The sequence below is a fragment of the Phoca vitulina genome, unplaced genomic scaffold, assembly GCF_004348235.1.
Source record: "Phoca vitulina isolate PV1807 unplaced genomic scaffold, GSC_HSeal_1.0 scaffold2, whole genome shotgun sequence".
Classification (NCBI taxonomy): Eukaryota; Metazoa; Chordata; class Mammalia; order Carnivora; family Phocidae; genus Phoca; species Phoca vitulina.
In genome coordinates, this window is record NW_022589705.1 from 64,517,353 (window position 1) to 64,535,681 (window position 18,329).

The 18,329-nt window shown below is 38.8% G+C and overlaps 1 protein-coding gene across 4 annotated transcripts in view; it reads left to right on the forward strand.

Annotated features, from left to right (window-relative positions):
• The first annotated feature begins 5,786 nt into the window (after positions 1–5,786).
• STIL (STIL centriolar assembly protein) overlaps positions 5,787–18,329 on the forward strand; it is a 74,583-nt gene continuing 62,040 nt past the window's right edge. For 2 of the 4 annotated variants that reach the window (XM_032429560.1, XM_032429578.1), the window contains exons 1-6: positions 5,787–6,146; positions 7,969–8,054; positions 11,667–11,774; positions 13,982–14,094; positions 14,408–14,595; positions 15,567–15,814. In XM_032429560.1, coding sequence (XP_032285451.1) covers positions 8,011–8,054; positions 11,667–11,774; positions 13,982–14,094; positions 14,408–14,595; positions 15,567–15,814 — 701 coding nt within the window. In that variant the 5' untranslated portion in view covers positions 5,787–6,146; positions 7,969–8,010. Of the gene's footprint in view, positions 6,147–7,968; positions 8,055–11,666; positions 11,775–13,981; positions 14,095–14,407; positions 14,596–15,566; positions 15,815–18,329 lie in introns of those variants that run through there. The other 2 variants (XM_032429570.1, XM_032429586.1) reach the window with 2 other exon arrangements.

Here is an 18,329-nt window from a genome sequence, read left to right on the forward strand (position 1 = left end):
TTACTTAGATTTGCATATTTGCATATTAGATTTCCTCTTTTATCAAAGGACCTCTTATCAAAGATTCTGAGGACATTTGTTAAAGGAAACATGGTCTTTAAAAAGTTGATGTGGTAGGGGCGCCTGGGTGGCTCAGTCGTTAAGCGTCTGCCTTCGGCTCAGGTCATGATCCCAGGGTCCTGGGATCCAGCCCTGCATCGGGCTCCCTGCTCAGCGGGAAGCCTGCTTCCCCCTCCCACTCCCCTGCTTGTGTTCCCTTTCTCACTGTGTCTCTATCTGTCAAATAAATAAATAAAATCTTAAAAAAAAAAAAAGCTGATGTGGTAAATCTGACAACAGGCATTATGCCTAACCTCTCGGGAGTGTGTCAGCTGAGCTCAGTTGGGTCTATCCCGCAGAATGGCAGGCTCAACAGTGAAGGGAGATTGTCTTTGACAGGTCTCACAGCATCTTTGCTTATTAACTCTGCAAGCATAGGTAGGATGGTTATACCTATAGTTTCCTTGCCTGCAAAATCAGGATGATGGCACATTAACTCAGTTAAGCAAATACTTTTAGAGAATTTACCTATGTGTATTGTTTCATCATTCCTGTCTTCATTCCAGACAATCCAAGCTATAAAAAAATAAGTAAAATAAGGGGCATCTGGCTGGCTCAGTGACTCTTGATCTCTGGGTCATTAGTTCGAGTCCTGTGTTGGGTGTAGAGATTACAAAAAAATTTTTAAAAAGGTAAAATAAGTTGACTTGACACATAAGTTGTTATTTTTACCTCTCCCAAGAGGATTAAGAGTCTCAAAGGAATTTTACACAAATTGACAGCTTAACAATCCTAAAAAATATGATGTTTCTTTTTTTTTTTTTAAAGATTTTATTTATTTATCTGAGAGAGAGAGAGAACAAGAGACAGAGAGCATGAGAAGGAGGAGGGTCAGAGGGAGAAGCAGACTCCCCGCTGAGCAGGGAGCCCGATGCGGGACTCCATCCCAGGACTCCAGGATCATGACCTGAACTGAAGGCAGTCGCCCAACCAACTGAGCCACCCAGGCGCCCCAAAAATATGATGTTTCTTAAAAGCAAAGCTGCAGTTGTTTTTAAAGAGCAGTAGTCTAGCTTAGTCAGAAGTGTAAATAGAGAAAGGAAAATGGTATTTGGAGAAAATGAGTAACAAAACTCATAACTAATTCCAACTTCCCTGTTCCTGGTGATAACAATACCTCTTTAATTCCTTCAGCCAGCCTACTAGCAGGCACGTCAGGGTTTATGACACTAAACATTTACCCAGGGTAATCATAAAGACTATGTCATGTGGACAGGGACTGAAAGGCAATAAGGAAAAATGAGAACAACCAATGTGTTAAGATGTAGAATTTTGGGTGAACTTTTCCCTTCATAATTTTTTTCTTGTTATAGCATTGTTTGTGCAACAAACTCGTGCATTTTTTAAAAGTGTACCCTAGAAATGATTCTCTGTGAAGCAAATTAAAGCACTTGCAAATCTGAAAAGTAGGGCTGGTAGCTTTTCTCTGTAGGGACCCATAACCAGAGCAATTCCATAGTGTCCTGAAATGACACAAATTTTAAAAAATGGGGATCAAAGACGAGATCAATAGAATAGTATATATGCAGTCTATTTAAATTGCCTGCAATCTAAAAATAATTCATATTTGCTTTGGATAATTACCTCTTGTTACTCCAACTTTAAAATTGTGCCTTCCTTGTTCTGTTTGTCATATCCTTCCAGTTCCCTATGCCATCAAGCACAAAGCTTAGTGTATAGTAGGTCCTTGGTATAGTATTTGTAGATTTTATTTCACTAAGCTTATTCTCCAATTTAACAAATCACTTCCCGTAATCTCTATGAATGTGTTGTTCATTTATTAACACGTCAATTGTCAATATGCCTGGACAAATAATAATATATGGGTACTCTTTTAATTAACTTTAATTAACTTTCACACTCATTAACTCTTCTCTATAATAATGTACAATATGCAAATGTGGAAAATCAATCTTAGAGAGATTAAATGGCAGAATTGAGGCCAGATCCCCAAAGCCAGTGCTTGTTATATTATAACATAATTCAAAAAATGTTCTCAATATCTAGGGAATTAGGCCCTTTAGGCACCTCTCAGCTGTTCTAAATATGAAGCTGAGTCATTCCAATCCTAAAATGAAGTCAATAATTACCTTTCTGTTCATTTAATTTGAAAAGTATCTATATTATGCATATCATTAAATGTATATCCTGCTTAGGAATCCAGTGGTAATAAAATGTTTAATTGAAGTCTTACTGGTATTTGAGTTCTTATTAAGCAAAAAGAAGACATTTTATTTTATTGTTCTTGCCCAAAAAGTTAGCGTATGTTTCAACTCTCCACTTGCCCCTTCCTTTTTTCTTTTTAGTAGACTTTATTCTTTTAGAACAGTTTTGGATTTACAGAAAAATTAAGAACCCAGTACAGATTTCTCATATACCCCCCACAGAGTTTCCCTCTATTATTAACATCTTATATTTAGTATGGTACATTTGTTACAATTAATTAACCAATATTGGTACATTATTATTAATTAAGGTCCATAGTTTAGATTTTCTTAGTTTGTTTTTTGTCTTTGTTTCTGTTTGAGAGAGAGAGAGCACACGTGCATGGGGTTGAGGAGGAGGGGAAGAGGGAGAGGGTGAGAGATAATCTTAAGCAAGGTCCACTGACATGGGGCTTGATCTCATGACCTGAGCTGAAATCAAGAGTTGGACCCTTAACTGACCCTTAACCCACCAAGGCGCCCCTAGATTTTCTTATTTTTTAACCTAGTGTCATTTTTCTATTCCGTGATTTCATCCATGATGCTACATTATACCTAGTTGTCATCTCTCTTTAAGCTCCTCTTGGCTAGTTTCTCAGACTTTCCTTGTTTTTGATAACCTTGACAGTTTTTTTTGAATACAGGTCAGGTATTATAGGATTCCCCACTATTAGAATTTGTCCAGTGTTTTTCTCAAGATAAGACTGGGTCTATAGTTTACTGAAAAGAAGACCACAAAGGTAAAGTGCCATTTTCAACACGGCATATCCAGTGTACATACTATCAACATGACTTATGACTGTTAATGTTGGTCTTGATCACCTGGCTGAAGTAGCTTTGGTCAAGTTTCTCCAGTGTAAAGTTACTCTTTCCTCCCCTCCTTTCCATACTGTACACTATGCCTAGCCCATACCTAAGGAGTAGGGAGTTATGTGTTATGCTCATCCTTTCCTTTTTGTCTAATATCTTACATTTCTCTTTTGGATATCTTAAAGTAGTTCTAAAGAAAACCATAGATCATGAGGGTCTCACACAAAGTCCCTTTCTTTTACATCCTAAATTCAATCTCTAATCAAATCCTGTTGATTTTACCTTCAAAATATATCTAGAATCCAACCACCTCTCACCACCTCCTTTGCTACTGCTCTTGTTCAAGCTACCGTCAGTGTCTTCCATAGGTCATTGCAGTAGCTTGCAGTAGCTTTCTAACTGGTCTCCTTGCTTCCCCTGCCCCCTATAGTTTATTCTCAAAGTAGCAACCTCAGTAGTCCTTCTAAAACCTAAAGTCAGATCATGTCAGCCCCCCGTTTAAAATATTCCAGTGGTTGGGGCACCTGTCTTGCTCCTTTGATAGAGCATGTGATTCTTAATCTCAGGGATTTCAGTTCAAGCCCCACATTGGGTGTGGAGCCCACTTTGAAAAAATAATACAATAATAAAAAAATATATTCTGGTGGCTTCCTATCTAACTCAAAAGTGCAGGCAAATTCTTATCATGGCCCCTAAAGCCCTGTGTGGTCTACCAATACCTCCTCCCCCTTCAACCCTTAATATTCTTCTCCTCACTCACTCTGCTAAGGACATACTGGTATCCTTGGTCTTCCTTGAAGACGCCAGGGAGCTCCCTCCCCAGGTCCTTTGCACTTAATGCAACTCATGACAGCCATCCAGGTGTGTCACTTGGATCTTTCTCCAGAAAGATCATGCCAATCAGCTGCAAAGCATACACTTGGCTAGCAGCCTCTTGCTGTGGCCTTCAGGATCTGCTTTAGCTTGGTGCTTTCTTTTTCTTAGAAGCCCCAGGCAATGCCTAAGCACAGCAAGGATTCTAGCCATTTCTGCCTAATGTGGGACTCTTCTAATGGGCAATCGTTGTTCCAGAGCTCCCTACTGGGTTGGCCAACACTTTGTCAGCCATGCATCACTGTCTGAGGCTCTTCCTACTCTCACACCAGAGCTGAGGAACCCACCATCATTTCTCTTAAAATGTGTGCCCTAGGGGCGCCTGGGTGGCTCAGTCGTTAAGCGTCTGCCTTCAGCTCGGGTCATGATCCCAGATTCCTGGGATCGAGCCCCGCATTGGGCTCCCTGCTCGGCGGGATGCCTGCTTCTCCCTCTCCCACTCCTCCTGCTTGTGTTCCCTCTCGGGGTCTCTGTCAAATAAATAAAATCTTTAAAAAAAAAATGTGTGCCCTAGAGTCTAAGAATTTTTTCAGGAAAGCAGAGAAGCAAATGACATTCTATAGAGCATATATCTCTTGGCTAGTTCTTTTCTTTTCTTTTTTTTTAAGATTTATTTATTTGAGAGAGAGAAAAAGCACTGTACACCACCAAAGCAGGGGAAGAGGCAGAGGGAGAAGAGAATCTCAAGCAGACTCCCTGCTGAGTGCAGAGCCCCACCCTGGGATGATCTCAGGACCCCAGATCATGACCTGAGCTGAAATCTGGAGTCAGTTGCTCAACCGACTGAGCCACCCCAGCACCCCTCTCTTGGCTAGTTTGATACATTTTTCAGGATAGTGTTTTAGGGATGCCTGGCTGGCTAAGTCGGTTAAGCGTCTGCCTTCAGCTCAGGTCATGATCCCAGGATGCTGGGATCCAGTCCCCCCATCTGGCTCCTTGCTCAGGCGGAGAGCCTGCTTCTCCCTCTGCCTGCCACTCCCCCTGCTTGTGCTTGCGCTAACAAATAAATAAAATCTTAAAAAAAAAAATAGTGTTTTAACTCCTTCAAAAGAGTGGATGCTTATTCAGAACAATACGACCTACAGATGCATCGCACACTTTGACACTCCCATATTGCTCAGGAAACTAACGTTAAGTGAAATGCAGAGGAAAGTTAAGTGGCATTTTAAATCCTCACTCCGCACTGTGATTTTTTTTTTTACTTTTTCCCCCCCCCCCCCTTTTTTTTTTTACATTTCCTCCCTTGTTGAATAGGGATAATACCCACTTTGTTGCAGGACAATCATATAAAATAATGATGGAGAAGGCTCAATTACCAACATTAGCTGTAGAGACTAAGAATACATGGTTTATAAATTTAAATCACGTTCTTTTCTACTCGACGGTTTTGTTGTTACTGAGAGGAGAGAAGTCTTCTTAGTTAAGAAACTAGAAGAAATCTAACTTCCCTCTCTTTTGTTCATTTAAGTAAAACGTTTTGTCCGCTTCTAATCGCCTGTAGACAATCAAGACAGCAAGCACTTCCGGCTTCCTCTGCCACCCCCGCAACCAGCGGCTTGGGCTTTTCATTGCGCATGCGCAAGGTCCGCCCCACCCCGGAACTTAACCGTTGACCAAAATGTAGTGTTTAAATCATCCGGAATCTGATCCTGGAGAGCCGGTGGCGCACTCATTTCTCCAATGAGGCTTGGGATTGGTCAAGCGCCGGATTGGTGCGGAGAGCTGATTGGCTGGTGTGGCGGCCCGTCGCGGCGACCGGTGCGTGTTGCCTCTAGCACCGCCCCTGCCCCTGACGGGTCGATTTTCTGACCAGTCACTGGCGCGGCGCGGACTTCGGTTTAGCGAGCCTGTGTTTGCCGCCTCGGTTCCCGCGACCCCAACGTCCCGGAGGCGGGGCAGAGGCGGCGGAGGCGCTCCTTGGAGCCGACCGCTGTTCCGGCTCAACAAACAGACCCCGCTGGGCGGAGGTTGCGGTGAGTGGGGCTTTGTGTCCTGGATTCTCCCGAAGGGCAGCAGCGAAGCTCGGAGGAGGACGGTGGGCAACATTCAGGCCCCTGTGTTGGGTTCAGCCCTCCTGGAACCTGGGACCGATGACGTGAATGGGAACTAGTGGGAGAAATAAATCAAGCGGACCAATTCCTAGGTATCGTTTGTCGTTAGGTATGTGAAAGAGGTTTGCCGTCGATAACGTGTCATTTAAAGGTGTTTTTACTGTGAAAGTTTGACGGCTGAAGTGTGCTCGTTCCTGCATTCCTCACATTCAGCTCATATGGCTACGTAGTTAAGGGGTCAGTTAATGTTTGAAGTCTGTGGTCTACTGGGAATAGTGTGTAAACAACACAGTGTGAAAATGCTGTGTGTGAACGCAGGCGGTGGTCACATCGCTATGGTGTCCAGGAGATGGTTTTACAGAGCAGGTGACATTCGATTTGGATTGTGAAGGATGATGGAGATTTACCAGGTCATTCCAGGTTAAGGGAACAGGCTGTGCAAAGATGCTCAAACTCGGGGAACTGTAAATAGTTCAGTTTGGTTGGAATGTAGGATAAAGGATGAGGTTGGAATAATAAGGTGGGGCCAGACTGTGAAGGTGCTTTATTCTGTATATAAAGAAGAGGCATCAGCTTTTTAAGCAGGGGGAATAATTTGGTCAGATATGCACAAATACCCTTCTAGGAGCACTCTGGGGACTTTTCAGTAAATCTGGTGGGAATTAATGAAGTCAGGAACTAAGGTCGTAGAGATGTTAAGACAGAATTTATATGGGGAAACAGGGAGGAAGGGGTGGTAAGGATAACTTCAGGGTTTCCATTTTGATAAAGGATGATGCCATTATCTGAGGAGGATATGTTTTGCTAGGTATAGGTGGTATGTGGTTTCAGTTTCACTGGCTTTAATTGCTTGCGTGATGCTGTCAGAATAAACTTATGTATTTTAAAATGAGAAATAGATCAACATTATCTCTTTACCCTAATACATAAAGGAAGAAGAGACAAATATGGAGCTTTAAGACTCTTGTTTAATGAAGAAAAATGGCATTTAATGTACTTCCTAGAGTTACAATTATCGATCTGAATACTGTTACCGTGACGTAGAAGGGCTTTCAAGTTTAAAGACTTCATTCCATAAACGATGCATGAAGTCCAGATATCTCCAAGAGGGACTTTTTAGTCAACCTTACAAGAGCACCTTAAACAAGATTTTCTTCTAGTAAATAATTTCAGCCTCTGGCTTTATCTGAAAAATCTCTTCTGCACCTGCATTAATAATTCTTTCCTCTCTTATCTTGCTTCAGACAATTCCTTCTTACTAGAATTGAGGTAGAATGTACAGGGCCTAAAGAACTCTAAGACCTAATAAGAGTATAGGAAATACTGAACTGTAAAGAAAGGACTATGAGCTCTGTATTTTGCTTTGATAATATTTAGATGAAGATATCCAGTGGGCAATTAGAAATACAGGTTTGAAACTCAGAAGAGAGGTGGAAGCTGAGATTTTGCTATGTACAGATGGGTGTGGAAACAATGGGAGTGGCTGAGAAGTCCCCAAAGAGGGCATGTGCAGCCAAAAAAAGACCACTGATTCTGTAGGGAAACAAGTCCGTTTGTGGGGATGCAGTATTTGTCTTCCATCTCCAGAAGATTTAAGGTTTGATAACCTTGTTACAGAACCAATAAATATCTAGTTCATTGTTCCTATGTACTATTTTGCGGTTTTCTGAATATTATGAGGCTTTTGGTCAAATTTTTATATATTAAATACTTCCTGCTGCCTAGATTAATATTAACATTAATTTATAGGCAGAATGATTATAAAGTATGAAAATGATCAGAATCCACAAGCACTTTATCTTACTAATCTATAGATGAAGGTACTTCATATAAGTAACCTAATTTTGCCTGCACTGTTAATATGTGGTTAAATCATGTTTCTTATTTTTTGTTTTTATCATTCATTAGTAACCTTCACTTTACTTTTTTAGGAACTGAGCATTTGAAATTGAATACATAATTCACCAACTATCATGGAGCCTACATATTCTCTTGCAGGGCCCCAGATGAATACCAGGTATAGAAACATTTTTACAAAATGTTTTTTTCACTGCTTTTCATAACTTGGGAAGATAGGTTGGAATAGAAAAAAAACAAAACAAAACACAAAACTTTCAAATCAGGAACATCTGGGTCCACATCCCAGCTCTACCACTTGGTAGGTGGGTGACCTTGATCAAGTTAATTAACTTCTCTAAGCCTCAGTTTCCTCATCCGTAAATGGGGGATAGTAATCCCTATGTAACAGAAGATTATTGTGAAGGATTAAATAAGATTACTAAGGTAAAGGGTCTGGCACATAGTAGGCACTTGGTAAATATTAGTTTCATTCCCACCTTCCCTTTTTTGGTTTCACAGAGCATCTTTATTGGTGGGAAATAGAACCTGAGCTCTTTTTTTTTTTTTAAAGATTTTATTTATTTATTTGACAGAGAGACACAGCAAGAGGGGGAACACAAGCAGGGGGAGTGGAAGAGGGAGAAGCAGGCTTCCCATGGAGCAGGGAGCCCGATGCGGGGCTGGATCCCAGGACCCTGGGATCATGACCTGAGCCGAAGGCAGATGCTTAATGACTGAGCCACCCATGAGCCCCAGAACCTGAGCTTTTGAGGCTAAAAATCATACATATTTATTTACATCCTAGACAAGTGAGGAAAAGTGGCTGGGTTCCTTCCCTTGTCTAAACCCTAATCCTTGATGGGAAAACTTTCACATTGAATATACCAAGTTTCTTTAAATGTCCCTAAACCTTTTCCTACTCATGTGGAATAGGAAGGAGGAGCTTGCCACCTGTCCCCTAATTTTCTGTCTGTCAATACTGTGGGGATAAGGCAGATTGGCTTGTGTTGGCTGTTTGGATCATTTATCGTTCTTTTTTTTCCCTCTAGGGAGGGACAATTAATGCTGATATGTGATTTTTCTTTTCTTCTAAACTATAATTATATCCATGAGTTACCTTCGTTCTCTGTACTTTTCTTTTGTGCCAGATGTTTTTGATGAAGACAATGGGAAACATGACCCAAAGAGGCTATCATATTCCTTTTGCTTAATTTTGGCCCTTCTGTTGTATCCTACTGCCACCTCTTAGAAAATTTGTCAACTTCTGTTCTTTGAAAGAACTTAGTGCAACAAGTCAATACACTCTCTTTTCTATTTTATTTTTAGGCCAAAATCATTCCTTACATTCTAGGTAAGATAATATACTCATGTAATTTAAATTGATTATTCCTGATATATTCAACTTAGTTTTTTTACTTATTTAATGACCTCTGGTTTTCTTTCTTTTCTTTTTTAAGATTTTATTTATTTATTTGAGAGAGAGAGTACAAGCAGGAGAGAGGCAGAGGGAGAGGGAGAAATAGACTCCCGACTGAGCAGGGAGCCCGACATGGGGCTCGATCCCAGCACCCTGGGATCATGACCTGAGCTGAAGGCAGACACTTAACCAACTGAGCCACCCAGGTGCCCTGACCTCTGGTTTTCAATAATCTCTGGGCTAGAAGAGTAACGGTTCTGAATTATTTAGGGGTTGCAGACCCCTTTGAATATCTGATAGCATGAATCCCCTATATAAGATAAAACACTTATATACATACATGTAAAATTTTGTGCCACATTTCAGGATGTTTGTGTTTACCCTGCCTCTAAAGTCTACTGTATACCTTAGATTAAGAAAAGGACTAATAGCAGCATTTATTGAAATCTTGTTATGTGCCAGGTGCTGTGCTAAGCACATTACATGCATTATTCTTCTTTAATCCTTATAACAAACCTATGAGGTGTAGGTACTATTATTATCATCCCCCCACCTTTTTTTTTTTTTTTAAATGAGGAAACTGTAGTGTAGAGAGATTAACCAATCCGAAGTTATGTAGTTGGTAAGTGATATAGGCAGGATTTAAACCTGCCTATACCACTGTCACCTGATGTGACTTCTACTTTAAACCTTTTACGTATATGGACTCATTTAATATTCAGTGTAACTACCAGGAGATACAGGTATTATCCTGTTTAACAGATGAGGAAACTGAGGCACAGAGACAGTAAATAACATGAGTGAGGTCATACAGCTAACAAATTTTGAAGCGAGTTTTCACACCTAAACAATTGATTTCAAGATATTTTGCTTTACCCACCACATTATACTGCCTCTCACCAACTGATAAATATATTAAATATAGAAGCATAGATTAAACTGACAATTTGTTACTTACTAGCTTTGTGACCTTGAACAGATTTCTCAATCTCAGACTATATCCTCATTTCAAAAATGGGAGATTAAAGATCCTTCTTATAGATATTATGAGCTCAAATTAAACGTGGATTTGAAAGCACACAGCTAGTAATAGTGGTGGAGCCAGGATTGGAACCCAGGTTCTAAAGCACTAAACCATTCAGCTTCTGGAAGTATAAGCTTTGAAATCAGCCACACCTAGATTCAGATCCCACCTTTGCTACTTAATTGTTGTATAAAGTTAGGAAAGTTACAGTTTGTTATCTATAAAATGGGTAATAAAGTGTTTCTGGAACAATTTTAGTGAGAAATATTATGTATGTAAAGTGCCTACTGGGATTCCTGGTACATAGTAGGTGATCAGTAAACTGGGGCTAGTCTCGTAGTTGAGAAGCTTCATTAGATGATATGTGAAAGTAAGACCTAGAACGAGGTATTCCTAATACATGATATACATATTCTTTCAGTTCAACTATTTAATAGTTTACTACCATGCAAATGCATTGGTGTAGTTAGCTCACTGTCAGAGCTTTCTTGCTTTAATTACATGGGACTTTGGCTGATGTCTTTTCCCCAGTCCTTTCTCTCTGTTGTTTTTTTTCTTACCATGGTTTTCTCATGTTACTCACATAAAATAAAAACTTTATGATGGTGTTCTGTATGACTTAGCATTGAAACCTTGCTTTACACTGTTTCTAGGATCTTTGCTTAAGGAATTACTTATAATGCTGTCCTTTTGATGCTTCAATAACAATTAAACTGAAGTGATAGGACCCAAGATACTAAGTTTAGAAACACTGAAAAATAAAGACTATATTAAGTTTTTGTGCTTTTCATAATTTTATTGGGTATTATCTAGAAATTAGCTCAGAGGGACAGAATTTTAAATTTAAATGTAATTTCATGGTTTATACTTATTTCTCTGTTACTTAAAATGAGGATATTATAGGATTGATACTCCCGATTCTTATTTACTTATTTATTTATTTATTTATTTTCTTTTTTCTTTTTATTTTAAGTAGGCTCCATGCCCAGTGTGGGGCTTGAACTCACAACCATGAGATCAGGGGTCACATGCTCTACCAACTGAGCCAGCCAGGTGCCCCTTCCCCTTCTTTTTAAGAGACGTGTGTATATGAATTTATGTATGCATAGGAAAAAATGGATAGGAAAAAACAATACCTAAATTCTGAGTGCTTATTTTCTTGATAGTAAAGTTACAAGGATTTTTCTTTTTCTTTTTTTTTTTTTACTTTTAAAAAATATTTTTAAGCTCTCTTAAAATTAACATAAGTAGTTTGAAAAACCCCATCATTTAACGTTAAACTGCTTCTTATAAAATTTCTGCTAAGTTTGCTTTTCATTGTGCTTTGATTTAAAAAAATTTTTTTAAAGGTTTCCTTCAAGCAGGATGGTACCTTTCTACTTTCCTCCATCAAAATGTGCACTTTGGAACCCAATCCCAATTGGAGATTTCATCTACTTACATCTCAGTTACTACAGGTATAAGATGTTTCTCTTTTCAAATCAAACCAGTATAAACAGGAGTCAAAAGGATGTATGAGGCAAAGTTGATTACTATGACTAATTCCTTTTTTTTTAACTTTTCCATTCAGAAACTCCCCTCAAACTATCCGTTTTGCTGCTTCTTAAATCTATTTCTTGTGCTTTTGAGAAGTAATCTTAATTTCGCAGTTAAAATGTTTTGCAAATCTAAAGTTCTAAGTATTATAGGAGTTCAAGAGACAAGATATAATAAAAACTGAAAGGGTTTTTCATCGTGCTTTAGCATGCTGTCTTTGTAAAACATTGAGAAGATTGAACTTATTTTGAGTGGATAGATCATGTTAGAAGGAATATAAAATATGGTTATGGGCAGGATCTTGAAAGACATAAATACTTAGGCTTAAAGAAATAGAAAATAGAGATTCACTGTGATTTGTGTATAAGGGAGTTATTTGTTGAAAGCAGAATTCTAAGAAGGGTGGGTCATAGTGGGGAGAACCTGGAGTTATCTTAGCTGTGAGGTGGTTTTCTATAATCTAAGTAACATCAATTTATGCCCTAGTGGTTTGTTTAAGGTGCTATAACTGGAGTCAGACTGCCTGGAGGGTCAAATCCTTATCCTACCACTTCTTATTTATGCAACCTCAATAAAGTATGCAAGGATCAGTTTCTCTATGTAGAAAATGGGAATAATGATACCTGTTTCATAGCACTAATGAGACCGGCTCTGTAAAGCAGCAGTTGCCATGGTGCCTGGAACATAGGAAGTAGTCAATAAATGGTTGCTCTTATAAGGGCTTAGAGCAATGTAGCAGTATTAAAATCAAAAGGAAAGAATGAAACAAGGTATTTTGAAGAAATAGCATATAGCGTTTGATGATGGATTCAGTCGGACTAAAGGAGATACAAGTCAAAAAGTATTTTAAGTTCTAAACCAGTTGGCAGAGAAGGATAGTATCATTGACCAAAAACAGCCTTGTGGGGGTGCCTGGGTGGCTCAGTTGGTTAAGCATCTGCCTTCAGCTCTGGTCATGATCTCAGGGTCCTGGGATGGAGCCACGGATTGGGCTTCTTCCTGCCCAGCAGGGAGTCTCCTTCTCCTTCTCTCTGCTCATACTCTCTCTCTGTCTCTCTCAAATAAATAAAATCTTAAAAAAAAAAAACCAGTCTTGTGGAAGTTCAATTAAATATTTCTTAGACTTGTCCATTCTTTTCTCGATGTCTCTTGACCTTTTATATTTTCTGTTGTTATCTTTCTGTGCTACAGTGTGAATAATTTTTTCTTCAACTCTACTAATTTTCTCTTTAGGTGTACTTAGTTGCCATCTAACCTGTATGTTTAGGTTTTTTAAATGTGGAAGTATTCCATATATATGAAAGATTGTTTATAATATATATGCAGAGTTTATAGGATAATAAAAATTCTTGTACCTGTCCCCAGTTCATTATATTGAGTTTTAAATTGATTATATTTTTATTTCTGCAAGTTCTTTGCGGTTCTTTTTCAAATCTGCCTCATCTTTTTTTTGATAGTATCTACTTCCTTTCTCATATTTTGGAGTCCCTTTTGTGTATCTTTACACATTTTAATCATAGTTTTATATATTCTACATTCAATAATACTAGTATCTGAAGTCCATAGACCATCTGTAAACAAAGAGATGTGGTATTTCCATCAATTCTTATTTATAGAAACAGGAGGCTGGCCTTATAGTTTCTTGAACCTTGCTCTGGTTCGTAAAGTTAAGCAAATGCTCAGAGAACAACTATAAAGTCAGTGTCTACTTACTGCAATTCTGGTTTCCAGGAAGCTCTCCCTACCCACCACCACCGCCTGCCCATCTTTGACCCTAGGATTTCTCAACAATGATTTTTCTGTACATGTTAAAAGATGTGTGTTATATATATATATTTTTTAATATTTTATTTATTTATTTAATTGACAGAGAGAGAGACTGTGGGGGAGGGAACACAAGCAGGGAGAGTGGGAGAGGAAGAAGCAGGCTTCGCGCTGAGCAGGGAGCCCGATGCGGAGCTCGATCCCAGGACGCTGGGATCATGACCTGAGCCGAAGGCAGACGCTTAACCGACTGAGCCACTCAGGCGCCCCAGATGTGTGTTATATTTTAGGCAGCATTTCATGGCAGGAGGGTTTTTTAGGATGTCACATCCACCATATTCATAAAAGACTTGTTATTTTTCAGAAATCCAAAGCTTGTGGTAACTGAAAGGACCATCCGACTTGCCTGTCGTCATGCTAAGCAGAATAAAAAAAACCTGCCATGCTTTTTACTTGGGTCTCTCGTAGTAGATGAAGGTAATATACTTTAAAAAAATATTTTTATAACTATAATAGAATTTGTGTTTTGAATTCAGCCAATTATTGTAATGTTTTTTGTGCTAACGTTCTTTGCAATATACCAAGGTTATAAAGGTAAGTAAAACTTGACGCTACTGATCACAGACTTCACAGGTCAGGTGGAAGAATATATATGCAAGCCATTTTTTAAAATAAGAGCTTACTGTACTATTAATATGAACAAAATGCTTTGTTATAATTGTAGGCTTGCTTGGTTGATTTCAAATTTTTATTGTCATGCTATATAATAACTGCTATTTTTGTTCTTCAGATGAAGAAAGTATGACATTGACAATAGATCGTTTTGATCCTGGTAGAGGAGTACCTGAATGCTTAGAAAGAACCCCTACTGCTTTTCTTCCTGGGGACTTTGTGATTCCATGCAAAATTCATACTCATGGACTTTGTTCAAAAGAAATAATAGTTCATGATGCAGATGACTTCAGTTCAGCTTTTAAGGTGAGATTTATTGATAACTTGATTATTCTTAATTGAACACAAGTATCAAATTATGTGTACTATGTTGTATTTCAATAAACCCATATTTAACAAGTATAATAATTTCTGATTGAATGATTGTTGCTAAAATACAATTAAATGTGGTTTCTGAAGGCAGAAATTCTAGAGAGGTAATATGGGTAGCATTCCAGAAGGGGAGGCAGTATGACCAAGATACCCAAGTAAAAGATGTGCTCAGGGTGATATTAAGGGTGTAGATTTTTGCTGCATTTGTGAGCAATCAGATTGGACTATTAGTTTGGCCAGATTGTAGAGAGCCTTGTCTGCCAGGCTAAGGAATTTGAACTTTGTCATACGGGCTATGTAGAATCACTGAAAGTTTCTGAAAAGAGGAAATACTATTAAATTAAGGATAGTTAATCTGATAGGGCAGCCTGACTGAAGTCAGAGAGAGTAGGCAGGCCAAGTCTGTAGTCAGGTGTGTATTAGAGAAGGTGTATTAGCCTGGAGTAGAGTGGTGGCAGAATGTCTAGGAAGGACGCAGTGGGCCTGAGCAACTACGCAGGAAGAACCGATTTGACAATTTGTGGCAATAAGAAAATAATTAAAGAAGAATGGACTTTAGATTTTCTTAGTTGAGTTGGAGTTTACATCTGGTTTTTTCATGTGATAAATGTTTATTAGAAGTGACATTCTCTAGTAAGAATTTGAAATGCTGCTGGGACATCTAAGTTGGCAATATGTAGTGGAGCTTGGTACAATAAATCTCACTTGCTTTGACATAATTATTCATGTAACTTTTTGGTCACATGGAAAAAAATGAGAGAATTGAAATGTTACAAATCAGAAATTGTGTAATTTTGTTAGATCAAGGTATATATATGTATACATGTACCAGTATGAAGTAAAACGTTTAGAGATACAGACAGATTTCAAAGTTTTAAAATAGTTGTATAATATTGATTCCGCAGGCTCTGCAGCATCATGTGTGTAGCAAAGATTTCTTGGACTGTGGTAAACTGCTTTCCCTAAGAGCTCGTATCACTTCCAGGGAAAGTTTGGACATTGTGGATTTGGATTTGCATTGGGCAGCAGTAACTCTGGCAAATACCTTTAAGTGCAGACCTGTGAAGCCCATCCCCATTATTCCAACAGCTCTGGCAAGAAACTTGAGTAGTAATCTGAGTATTTCTCAAGTTCAAGGTACCTATAAATATGGGTAAGTAAGAGATAAATTAATTTTAAATATTGGTCACATTAGTATATTTTCATGGTATCCACATCATATGAAATATTTGTGCATTCAGTTTATATGCCAGAGATCTGTGGTGGCTAGATAAATAACCAAGGAAGGTAAAAAAATGAAGTTGTTAAATTTTACTGAATATGGTTCAGAGTTGTGCCTATCACCCCAAGAAAAATTAATGGTAAAATTTATATTAAAAATTGGTTGTATTTTGTGATTTGAAATTAGGAGACATTATCCTCTATGTCATTTTGCACTTTGTATCTTGCCTAGGTTTGGGTCATTGTCTTTTTGTCTCTTTTTTTTTTTTTAGACTGTAATCTGACTCTGAGCCTAACAGAGACTGAAAAATTTTTTTATTACTTGCAGTTTTAATTGTGAATAATGAGCATTGCAGAGAGAGAAAGGAGATAGCTAAATAAAAATTTGTAGTACTCTTGCTTACCAAATTGTCAACCACTTGAGGGTGGAGTTTCTCCACATAGCTGGAGCAGCATCCTCTCCAGCTTTCTATCACCACTCTTAGTTTCTTAGGAAATGTAAGCCAAATTGCATGCTTTCTGACCCTCAGCAGGGCTACTTCCCTGATTCCTCATCCACTTTCTTTATCTATTGTCTACTGAGCTAGGTTAGACTATGTAAGCACCCTCTGCTTTAAAGTCTAAGCAATTCACTTCTGGCTTCCTTTCCCACTGACTCCACCCTAGTTCCTGTTAGGTCTCTAGAGCTGAAAATGTTTGCCAAGATACACTCAACTGCAAGTCCAGTCCTCTAAAAATGCCTCTTCAAAAGAGGAAAAGAAAAAGAGAGGGTTTTCTTTTCAGAGGGTCCCTGGAATAGCGAGAAAAGTCCTATTTTTGAGTCCCACATGCTGACCAGAGCAACTCTCTGTTTGGAGTGGTACAAAGGAAAAAGTGTGTATGTTCCAGTATCATGGTATGGTCTACGGTGATCAAGTGTTTGGATTAAGTGAAACATTTAATTCTCTAGGAGTAGTAAGTGCTTCTCAGTTGGTACATGGGAACTTTTGTTAAAATTAACCAAAAAATTAGTTTTTCTTAGTACCCATGCCCATCTACTGGTGAAGCGTGAATTTATCTTTCTTTGAATTTTCCTTTTATGACCCCTTTTCATGCTAGTAGTAACCTAGGATGTTCAGTATTCTAATTACCTATCTTCCTTGCCCCTTCTTACCTAGAATTATTTAATTTGTGACATTTGTCCTTTTCCTTGACCACATTCATTTATTTACCCTGATACTTGTTAGGATCCATTTTAGAATAGGTATTGTGTTAGACACTGGAATTAAATAGATAAAAACCATATTTATTGTCCATTAAATATATTAATGTGTAAACATGATGCAGATAAATATAATGGGGGTTTTTATACAGTGCAGGGAAAGCAGGAAGGTGTGTCCATATTGCCTGGGAAAATCATGGAAAGCCTGTTAGTTCTTTTAAAGAATAGGAATTTATCAGATGGTCAAGGCAGAAGAGCTTTCAGAGCAGGTGTTAAGTGTCATTTTTTTTTTAAGTCGTTTTCTTTTTTTTTTTCCTTAATCTTAAGTAATCTCCACACCCAATGTGGGACTCTAACTCAACCTTGAGATCAAGAGTCGAGTGCTCTTCCGACTGAGCCAGGCAGGTGCCCCAAATGTCATTTTTTTTTCTAAGATTTTTTTTTAAAAGATTTTATTTATTTATTTGAGATAGAGAGTGAGTGAGAGCAAGACCACGAGCCGGGAGACGGAGGGAGAGGGAGAAGCAGGCTCCCCACCGAGCAGGGACCCCGACACGGGGCTTGATTCCAGGACCCTGGGATCATGACCCGAGCTGAAAGCAGACGCTTAACCAACTGAGCCACTCACGCCCCCAACTAAGATATTATTTTTAAGTAATCTCTGTACCCAACATGGGCTTGAACCCACAACCCTGAGATCAAGAGTTGCACGCTCTATCAACTGAGCCAGCCAGGCGGCCCTAGGTATTATTGATCCATAAATCTCCCTGCCAACTCAGGCTTAATCATCTTGTCACATGGCCTGATAAATTCATTATCTTTGTGTTTTAGGGTTATCATAGCAATAAAATATATCCTCATTGGTACTATTAAGACTTTATATCACTAATAGCATCATTTTTATTTTTGTGTTTTAAAGCCGTAATGATGAAATTAACTTTTTTTATTTGAGAGAGTGAGTGAGAGTGCAGGGGTTGGGGGAGGTGGGAGTGTGAGGAGCAGAGGGAGAGGGAGGGAGAGAATCTTAAACAGGCTCCACGCCCAGTGCAGAGGCTGATGTGGGGCTTAGTCTCACAGCCCTGAGATCATGACCTGAGCTGATATCAAAAGTCCAACACTTAACTGACTGAGCCATCCAGGCACCCCAACTCTTGACAATTCTATAGTTATTCATATTCTTAAAACTTACTGTCAATGATAGGGGCATCTGGCTGGCTCAGTCAATGGAGCATGTGACTCTTGATCT